We start from the raw sequence: 10,825 nt of genomic DNA on the forward strand, positions 1-10,825 counted from the left end.
GTGAGAGGTGATCTGTTAAAAGCTACTAAACATTAACTTAAAAGACGCATATTTCCATTTACATGAAACGTGGCAAATAGCTGATATTTTAAGAATCTACAAATAACTCTCTCTAAAAGCTACTAAAACGTTATGGAGTGTGTACAATATTTGCATTTATATTATTTACTGTGCTATTATAGCTATTATTTTAATATCGACAAATAACTTCTGTTTCATGCATGGATAGACGGATACAGGATAGGTGGGTACTATAGGGTCATCTGGGCACCATATCTTTGGGAAGATGGGCATTGGGCGGGCACTAGGAAGAGTGGTAAAATTAAGTCTGATAATGATGTACCGTGCATGTTCACATCATGTATACTTTACATAACTTTTTTTTGTTTTACATTTTGGACAAAATAGCCAATTTTATATCGAGTTGCCCACATGTCCCTAGTGCCCACCTATCCTGTATCCAATGGAACAACCACTGAAACTTCGTCTATACATACAAGACACACATTTAGCATCTAGCATCATTGTTAATAAAGTATTCAATCTCACAGGCAGTGCACCAGTGCACCTAGTGCCCAGTCTGCCGGGTGCCCACATGTCCCTAGTGCCCACTCTCCTAATGCCCAGTTTCCCCCGTGCCCAGTCTTCCTGATGCCCATATTTCCCTAGTGCCCACTCTTCTCCACCCCTAAGTGCCCACTCTTCCTAGTGCCCAGTCTTCCTGATGCCCATATTTCCCTAGTGCCCACTCTTCTCCACCCCTAAGTGCCCACTCTTCCTAGTGCCCAGTTATCCTGGTGCCCAGATTTCCTTAGTGCCCACTCTTCTCCACCCCCAAGTGCCCACTCTTCCAGGTGCCCACATGTCCCTAGTGCCCACTCGTCCAAGGTGCCCAGTTTTCCCCAGTGCCCAGAATGTTTTGGTGCCCAGTCACCCTATCCTGTTAACGGATAGACTACAGGTCCCATAAGTCAACTGGGTCTCCTGCGCAGTCGCAGTTTCAGATCTCATCGTATTGACACCGATTGTGTTGTTTTAACCCAGTTACCGCTGTGCTAGTGTGCTTATCTCTGTGGGAGCCAACAAAAACTATGTTGCAATTATGTAGCCACAGTGTCTCGGTGGTTTAGGGCACTGTGACACCACTCTGATTCGTTTGGATCGCATGGCTGCTAATTAGCTAGCCAGATGCTACCTATCAAGCTAGTGGGAGCTTTGTGATGTGGTGTTTTGTTTTTGTCTTTTCTCATTGCAGTGGCTGGATGGATAGCAAAGCTAACTTAGCTATCAAATGCTAGCCTCCTGAGAAACACACCACCACTTTGCTCAGCCCACGTTTTGAAGGGGGAAATACATATCGTTTACATATTCTCTCCTTATGCCATTCGGGTTTTTAAGTGCTCAGCTAAGATGTGGCAAAGTGTCGGGCTCACAGTGCTGGTCATTGTGGCCACAATTGTGTGTGCGTTACTCTTCATGCTTTTTGGTAAGTTTCACAAACAATCTAGCTATCTTGTTTCTTTATATTGTTGCTAACTTATTTATTCAACGGCTACATTGCTAGTAAATACACTATGTACGTTGAACTGTCTGGAACCACCTGACATTGTTATGATGCAATGGTAACAGGATGGGTGGGCACCAAGGAAGAATGGACACCTCGGTATTAAATTGGCTATTTTTTTCCAAAATGTTAAAAACTAAAAATATTTGGAAAATGTTTTATGTTAAGTAAAGTATACATGATTAGAACATGCTTAAACATTCGTAAATTAAGGTCTAATATTTCTACAATTGCTACAGAACCTGTATACATTTTGGGGCATAAACAAGAAGTTGAAGTATAACATTAAGTCTGATCATGATGTACCGTGCATTTTCACATCATGTATACTTAATTACTTAAGACAATTTTTCAAATGTATATATATTTTTTTACATTTTGGACAAAATAGCCAATTTTACATCAAGGTGCCCAGATGTCCCTAGAGCCCACCTATCCTGTATCCGTTATAACACAATTATGTAAGCAGCGCATGGCAATAAGCCACGTTAGAATACGAAGGTTGGTTTGAGCACAGCAAGTCCTTAAAGTTAATTTGTACGAGTCTCGTCAAGAATATGACACGGTGTGTTGAATAGCTTTGCCTAACTGGATTCTATTTCAAAAGAGTTTCTATTTTTATCGTGCGAAGGGGGAAGGGAGAGTCACTGAAATGGACATGACAGCTCCCTTCACCTTCTTCTTCAGCATATTCTGCAATTGACCTTTTAAAGACATGGCTTTGTGTAATTTCTAAATATTTACTTTGCCTACTGTCAATAACTTTTTTTTGTCTGTACATTATTCATGTCACGTTCTTTTTGTAAAAGTGACCCATGCTTTATTTGATATACTACTGTGTTGTTGATACAACTTTGAGAGCAGATTTTTCACAATTGTTATTCTGACCCTTCCTTCAGGTTGGTATGTAGTTTGGCAGCTTTTCCTGTCCAAGTTCAAGTTCCTGCGTGAGCTGCTGGGGGATGCTGGTTCTCCGCAGGCCGAAACTCAGCCGTCCGAAACCAAGAGTGAACGTTCTGCTAGTGCTGCTGTCCGCAACCGGCCCAAGACTGCACGCCAAAGACTTGTTGCTCCGGAAAGCACTACATAGACCCCCCATCCCAAACGGTCTACTGTTTACCATCACTCTTTTACCTGCTACACAGACATGAAACCTCTGTTTCACGATGACCGCTTATATTAAATGTCCTGTCTGATCATTTGAACTATTTACCCATCCATGCCTTTTCTCTGCACTACCTAAGGACCTTGCTATCAGTCAGTACTCGGCCCTCCTCACCAGGACACTTTAAAACTGACCGGGCAACTCTTCTGGATTCAAAGGGATAAACAATCCAAGTGACTGGCCATTTCTTTGTAGCACCTGTTCAGTCTGTATACATGTATCCTCCTAGTTGTATGTGGACCTATGATTTCATTAACTATCCAGCTGCTGTTGCTGCATCATAAGAAGACACATGGCTGACAAGTTTATATCATAATTATATGTGTACACTTTATATAATTTGATCTTAATAGTTGTTTTAGTTCAAGGAAAGCCTACTTTGACAGGTGTAGAGCTTCTAGAAGACCATTATCTAGAACTGGGTAAAAAAAACTGAAAGAAGCAATTTAAGGTAATGTAATTTTCTTTGGGGAAAATATTCTTGTAATAACAAGTTCAATGAAAAAGCAAAATGTTTTTGCTTTGATTTTATTGTTATATGTACACTATGTATTAGTAATTACTTACCATGCAAGAGTGTCACAACCAATAGATAGGCCTATCAAAGCCTCCCCGAAAGAAAACAAAACTACCAGGGCTACATTCCAATAGTGTTGTGATCCTTTTTCTTGCAGCTTCTTCTAGACACTCAAAAGAAATATTTTGAATTGCCAAGAGAAAATGACAGTGAAAGGAATCATTTTAGACCTCTGGTAATGTTAAAGTGGTTGTATGCAGTGTTAACGGCCTACCTTGAGTGGATAATGAGGCTTGATACCGCAGGGGTGGGAAACCCTGCACTTGTGATGTCTTCTCCTGTGTCCTGTGCCTCTGTCTGTACCAGTGCCTGTCTAGATGGCATCCACTGTTTGTTACTATGGCCTCTGATTCTTTTTTATTGACAACAATAAATTGGTTTCCATTACAGAGCAAAACAAGGCTGACCAGTCCAGAGCTTAGTTATTTGTCGCTCGATTCACCAACAGGTGAACAAAACTGTTATGCATCATATTACTGGAAGAAATAATTTAGCACTCAAGCATTTCAAATGAACAAATACCGTTGTAAATGTTTTCTCCTCCTCATGGCTCTATTGGACAACTGTAGGCAATGTAATGGTTGTGTGTGTGTGGTTGGTTTAAAAGTTTTTAGTATTGGCTGTAATTTACCTTCATAATAAATATATTTAATAAAAAATACAAAGATGTTTTCATATATACAGTATACAAATTAGCTTTGTTACACTGGTATGAAAGAATTGGTATTGTAATAAGGAATGATGGGTTTAATTTAAATGGTTCCATAATAAGAGTGACTCATTCTCAAACCCAAAAATTCAATTCCATGTTTTTTCCTGACTTTAGGTGGAGATGAAGTGTGGCCCAGTTAATGATAATGCCCCACCTGCTGTCTCTTGAGTCCCAATGTTGTCTTGGCAATAAAACTACAAAACATTTGATGTGCTATGACCCTATGGCTATGACATGCACATTTTGGCATGTTATTTGACACCATCCCTTTTCCCTCTATACTAGTAGTTCTCAATCTTTTCTGGATCAGGGTCCATTTGGAAAAAAAGTGGCATCTGACCACTTAACACAGCAGTGTAGTTTTTTATAGTGGATGTGGTAGCCTAATGTATGTCAACGCAGTATGTCAGTGGCCTAGTAGTTGCAATATGTCAAAGACCATTTACAAAAGTAGATGTTAAGTTTAATTGTATGGTAATATATATATATATATATTTTTTAAGACGGCACCACTGCATTAAACATGTAATGTTTAATGTTAGTAGGAATCAACACGGATGGTTTCCTTTTTTTCGGATGGGTTCTCAGATTGATTTTATGGTAATGTTTTGATCATTTTGTTTGCACGGTTAACATTATAGACCATTATAGACTCCAGGGCTGCCAACACTCCTGGATCCCGCATGAGTCTCCTGGTTTTTGACCACGTCTCCTGATACTCTCCTGGATCATCATTTCTTCTGGTTTTCTCCTGGATTTGGTATCAAACTCCCAAAATTCACCAGAACACAGGAAATTACATCTACTATGTTAAAAAGTTTCTGGGGGAGGACCCCCAGACCCCCCGGATGACTGAAGCTCCTACATTGCTTCAGTCATCAGATCAATTTCTGTAGGCCTACTTTTTTAATGGATGAAATTGTACCCATTATTTTCCAATGCTAGTAAAGCAAGCCTGATAAAAGTATCAAACTAAATTCACCAAAACACAGGAAATTAAATCTACTCTGTTAAAAAAAAAAACACACCCTGTGTGAAGTGGGCGGTGTCTTGCTAGCTAATCACAATACTGAATGGATTTAACCAATCATGTACAAAAAAGAAATACATTTATTGAAACACTCTTTATGATGGAAGAAACCATAACTTAAAAAAAAACAAATTTATGTTTTTTTTAAAGTTATCGTTTCTTATATAGGGCTATGCACATGTGTCATGTGACACTGGCCAATCACAGTCCTGAATAGACTGTGATTGGCCAATCACGGTGCAGGGTTAGGGGGGTACATTTTTGTACATTTTTGGCCAATCACAGCGCAGGATTTGTTGTACAAATATCCAAACCTCACTTATAGGGGCGGTTTCACCGCCCAAAAATTGGGGGGAGGACCCCCAGACCCCCGCTAGCCACGACCCCAACCAATCTCCTGGATTCTGACAGTCCAATGTTGGCATCCAGACTGCACTAGCGATTTGTTTACATTCGACCGCATGGCTCATTTGCATAAGACGTTACCATATTGATTTTATCCCACTGTTGAGGGTTAGGGTTATGTTTTATATATTTTGTTTAAGACTTACAGTAGGCTGCCTTGCCCCACTGGAATACAGTGACTGATATGAATTAATAATATACTGGACCATACGTAAAATGAATACCTTGTGATGTCAGCGACATTTTATTACAAATGAAAATAAAAATAAGAAACAGTGCAGTAACAATACATTTTCGTATAGCAGCAATTTTGCATGTAGGCCTACAATATAAATATAAATATATTGTCTGGCGGAAACCTCATTATGGCCAAAACTGTTACTTTTCAGCATAAACAATTCTGCGTTCGGAAATTACGCACCTGAGCGCACTAAAAAAACAGCAGATTCAGCTAAAATAGCAAAAAAAACAAGACTCGCGCAACATGATTTGGCAAGACACACCATCTCCCGTTTACTTCCCGTATCCGCAGCAAAATTGCTGCTATACGAAAATGTATTGTATTGTTTGTATTGTTGTAAAATGTATTGTTTTTAAGGACTTTCAAAAAGCGTTAAGCAGAATGGGGTACGGGGACCCCCAGGGGTCCTTGGGGGGGTTCTAGGGGGTCCCCAGCAAAATGTTATTATTAAATATGGCTCTTTTATTGCTACTTTTAACTTTTTAATGGATCCTATCTATTTAAGTAAAACCTGATAAAAGTGTCAAACTCCCCAAATCCACCAGAATACTGAAAATTACTACTCTGTAAAAAAAAGTCCTGGGGGGTACCCCCCCCCCCCTGGAAAAAAAAATCTCCTGTTATCGGATGGTCTGAGGTTATGATAAATGATAAGTTAATGTATTTGAGCACTAGATGGCAGCAGTGTACTAAAGCTAATTAGAAGTGTTTGGGCCTTTAGGGATGGAACACATTCGTTCAGTTCATCCACACAGGTTTCCTAGGGTCTCGACTCGAGCTTACTGGGGAAAAAGGGGGGGGGGTGCATTATGGGCATATAGTTGTCAGTCATTCCATTCATTTGCTTTTGAGTTGTTCTTTTGTAGTTTGGCCTTCATAATTTCAGAGTAGGCTACTGCAGCAATAAACACTAGTAGGACTGGGACTTGAACATGGACTCTCTGTACTGACATTGAGACCATTAGACTACATAAAAGTTCAGGTGGGTGTTTTTTTGTTTGCCATAACCACTCAACTTTACTGTCTGGAAACAACACTGCTCCACCACCCCCACTGTAATGAGTATTGGCTTCGGCTTCGGTGCCTCCCTAGGCTGGACAACCCTGTGCGCCTTGCTTGCAGTGACGGGATTTAAACATGTGGCCCTGGTCGCCGTGTGGCTTTCGATGCCAAAGACCACAGAGGTGTCCACTATCCGCTGCCCTACGGCACCTCCACACATTTACACATGTTTCTTTTAGTGCTTTTAAGTGTAGTTTCTGGATGTTAGTGTTCAAAACATGTATAGAAGCAGGAGGATTTGATCACACGACCTTTGGATCATGTAGAGTAGACAGTGTCTTAACACAGCGACCTACCATGCTGCCTACTTCGACCTTGTTTTCTTCCTGCTTTAACTAACAACAGACAACAATACAAACAAAATATATCAAGATATGCAGTTGAATTTATTTTAGTTTTTCATTCAGGTATATCGTTGTTTGTTGTGCTGTTCCTTGTCTGGATTGTTTATGGAACAGCTTTGAGCACAATGGAAACGATAGCCTCTGGCTTTTTTGTGATTAATTCATTTGGCCACACATAAGTAACATGTTCCAATAGCTCACTGTGTATAGACACTGTCTACATGTTCCAAGCGTTGTGGGTCCGTTCAACTTCAACAAATATTTGAATTCTTGAAATTTCTTTGACAAATTTTAAATACTTTTGAAAGTTTTAAACACAAATCTTTCTAATGGGTATACTTTACCTTTTTACCTTTCACTCCACTACATTTAAAAGGCAAATATTGTGCTTTTGACTCCACTACATTTATAGGAAGGGGGAAAACAATACATTATGAATTACGAATTCAACTTAGCCTAAGCCCTATTTCAAATATAATGAACATAGTAGATCCAAAACTGCATTCAGACAACATAATGCAATAAATAAATAGTACCATCGGCATCTCCATCTTCAAATTGGGTGTCAATGAACTTGTAGAACAGTATAATACAGCAAATAAAAAGTATGATCACCATCTCCAGTGAACTTGTTGACAGTACAGGGTGGCAGTGGCTCAGGGGCAGAGTGGCCGGTAGAGCGGCCGGATGGCAACCATGGGGTTCCCAGTTTGACCCCGGGCTCCCCCAGAGTTAGTGTTGAAGTGTCATTGAGCAAGACGCTGAACCCCTAATTGATCCTGTCCCAGTAAACCAGGAGCCTTTTTTCTTTTTGACACCATGTCTTTACTTGCATGTGAATACAGTTTCTACTGTAAAGGATGAATAACCTGTTGCAGCAACTTGATTAAGAATCATCACAGCTCTCCTTCAGTGTTTACTGATGGACCTGTAATCAAAGTATACAACAGCACAGTGATTCTCAACGTAAGGTCCGGTGGTCCCCGGGGGTCCTTAAGGGGGTTCCATAGGGTTAGGGTTCCTAACCTCAGCAAAATGTGTTAATATAGCATAAAAATCAGTTCAGCCACTTTAAACCTATATACCAGCCAATATGAAAATAGCTGTTCTACGAGCTGATCCACGTGTTGTGAGCCACAGTATTAGCACCACAATATTATGAATTGACACCATCACTCAACACGTGTCTCTTAGCACTGTTGAAGTGTTCCTTTGTATGTTACTGTTCAGTTAGTAAAGTTTAAATACTCCATAATTTAAAGCTGCATTATGTAACTTTCCTGTTCAACCCCTTTTAGTGCTTTTGAGTTGTTCTTTTGTAGTTTAGCTGGCAGAACTTTATAGTACTCTTGGTTCAACTACAAATCCATAGCCTGGTACTTGACAATGGAAATTCTCTGCTGAAAGACTGAGTATTACCATTACTCAGTCAATGATTTAGTACTTTTGAAGTTTGTTTATACGTTAACATTGAAAAACTCACAGCACTTATGCATTCAACTATATAGATCTGTGACTTGAACATGGAAGCCCAGTGCTGAGAGTTTGAGCATCAGACCACTACACCAACACATCTATGTATAGAAATTGTCTTCTAGGGGTTTTGAAGTGTTCTTTTGGACTGACCAGCAAAGCCCAGTTTACCAGCAGAATCCAGCTTAACCTGGGTGACTAACTGATCAACTATACTGACAAACCAGCAAGACCAGCCTGGTAAACCGGTTAAACCAGCCTTAAAAGAACAGCTAAAACCAGCAACCATCATAAGCTGTTTTTTGCTGTGTTTTTTTTCAGCAAGTAGCTGATACAAATTAATGATCAACCCTCCCATCCTGAATACAAATTACAACCATTTTATTTAAGTACAGTACCACATCAATTATCTTTTGCTTCCAGTGTAGCCAATTGTAGGTCACTCATCTGTGCTGCAAACAAAAACAATTAAGCCTTTTTATTTTACATACATGCACTGCATTGCTATTGCATTTACAGTCCAATAAATGCCTGAAAATGAATCTTTGAAATGTTTCATAGTTTTAGAAATATACTCCTTTAAAAGTTCAGAAATGTATAATGGAGGTCAATGGAAGATTTTGGCACCTCTAAAAAGCATTTTTCATACTTTAGAGTACAGTGAGTTTGAGGCCTAACTTCTCTCTTAGCTTTAGACATGTTAATAATAATGTCATATCGCTCTCAGATCTCTAGTACATTTTAAGAGCTACTGTGCTGGGCACTTTTAAGAGAGGAGGTCCTGAGCAAGAAAGCTGTAATTTTAGAGCCTGCAAATACTTTGCAGGAAATGATTGTGGTAACCCAAGGAAATGACATTGACTCTCCACTGCTCTTCTAACTATATATATAGTGAGAACCAAGTTCTCCTTCTCTCATCCACTTGAGGCATAGCACAGCATTGCCTTTGAAATGACCTTTTCTGTTTTAATTCGCTCAACAGACAAGTTAGCAGCTGACTTTTTGATGGCCACTGGACAGCTCCCGTTGTATATCACTGTACATTTCCATCCTGTGGCTCATTGTTTCCCATCGTGACTAGACAGCATCTCAGAGAAAACTCCTCCGACGGGATGTTGTGAAGAAAAAAAAAGAATAAATCAAGCCTCATACTTAATGTCTTTGCAGCACCTTAACCATTTAAGCGTGACACCATCGTATGCCGAGAATAACCAATCTACAAGCTCACAAAACTATTTTAGCAAATGTTTGCCATGATGACATGCCCAAAATAGGGATACTAGTGTTATGTTGGGATTATGGAGACCCAGAGTTTGGTGAGTTGCCCTTTGTGCCAGATAAATAAATAAATAAAGTTGCCACTGCTCTTCTGCGCCCCCCCAGTCCAGGACTATCTGCCCTAGACTGAAAAAGAGGTGCAATAGGGGTTGCGGTTGCCAAGCCTAAAATAGCTCATTGATTCATCAAGGCCTCCCGAGGTCTCAAGCATTAACTTCAGCCAAGAGCCATTTCTCTCACTTGTTCTGGAGCCACAAGAAGTAAATCTGAGATTGTCAGCCAGAGTTCGAATCTGAGAAGGACATCTTTCTCATGATTTATGGCATCTATCTATCCCACAACCCAGGGTTAAATGAGACCCCTTTTAAAAGTCATTCCATGGCAGATTCCTTTCCCCTCTCATCTCCCAGGAGAGCACCAGTTGTGGAATGCAATGGATAATAAAAGCAGTTAAGGTTGCTTGTAAGTGCCAGTCTGTGTGTTCTTTAGAGGATTTTAATGAGATTTTCTGATTAGGAGCTGAAGGGGTGGAAGTCTCTCCATGGGATGGGGCATCACTCTTTCATACCATGGCATCTATCTATAGAATGGCTGCTCCACAGGGAAAGACTATATTTTATTCAGATTGTAGAGAGGAGGGAGTGAGACAAAAGGTGTGGGAAAAAACAGTTTCTCTTAACTCCTCTACACAGTAAAATCTGCAGTGTTAATAAGAATAAAGTATGCTCATTTCAAGTGTTTGTTGTACTCTGCAGCCTGTTTGCATTAAACAAACCCTCAAATTACTGTGTTTCTGTTGTAAAAGATGCCAATAGGGTAACTTTTAAGAAGCGGTTGTCAGATCAAGATCTGGAGAACATGTGTCACGATGTGTTGTTCTCCGTTTTCCCCTGCTTTCCCCAACCTGTGTCATATCAGATGTTCCAGTGGCCCAGTGAAGGGTTGTACTTTGTCAGAAATTGGCACCTTTCCAC

General features: G+C 40.0%; 2 protein-coding genes across 2 annotated transcripts in view; one reads left to right on the top strand and one right to left on the bottom strand.

Annotated features, from left to right (window-relative positions):
- myo1g (myosin IG) overlaps positions 1–10,825 on the bottom strand; it is a 419,914-nt gene that overhangs the window by 121,273 nt on the left and 287,816 nt on the right. The window lies entirely within an intron of this gene.
- Positions 1,009–3,439, top strand: smim13 (small integral membrane protein 13). The gene is made up of 2 exons (XM_080442812.1): positions 1,009–1,486; positions 2,464–3,439. The coding sequence occupies exons 1-2, from the start codon at positions 1,411–1,413 to the stop codon at positions 2,652–2,654; spliced, it is 267 nt and encodes an 88-aa protein (XP_080298938.1). The 5' UTR covers positions 1,009–1,410; the 3' UTR covers positions 2,655–3,439.

The sequence above is a fragment of the Gymnoscopelus braueri genome, assembly GCF_963280865.1.
Source record: "Gymnoscopelus braueri genome assembly, chromosome: 11".
Taxonomy (NCBI): Eukaryota; Metazoa; Chordata; class Actinopteri; order Myctophiformes; family Myctophidae; genus Gymnoscopelus; species Gymnoscopelus braueri.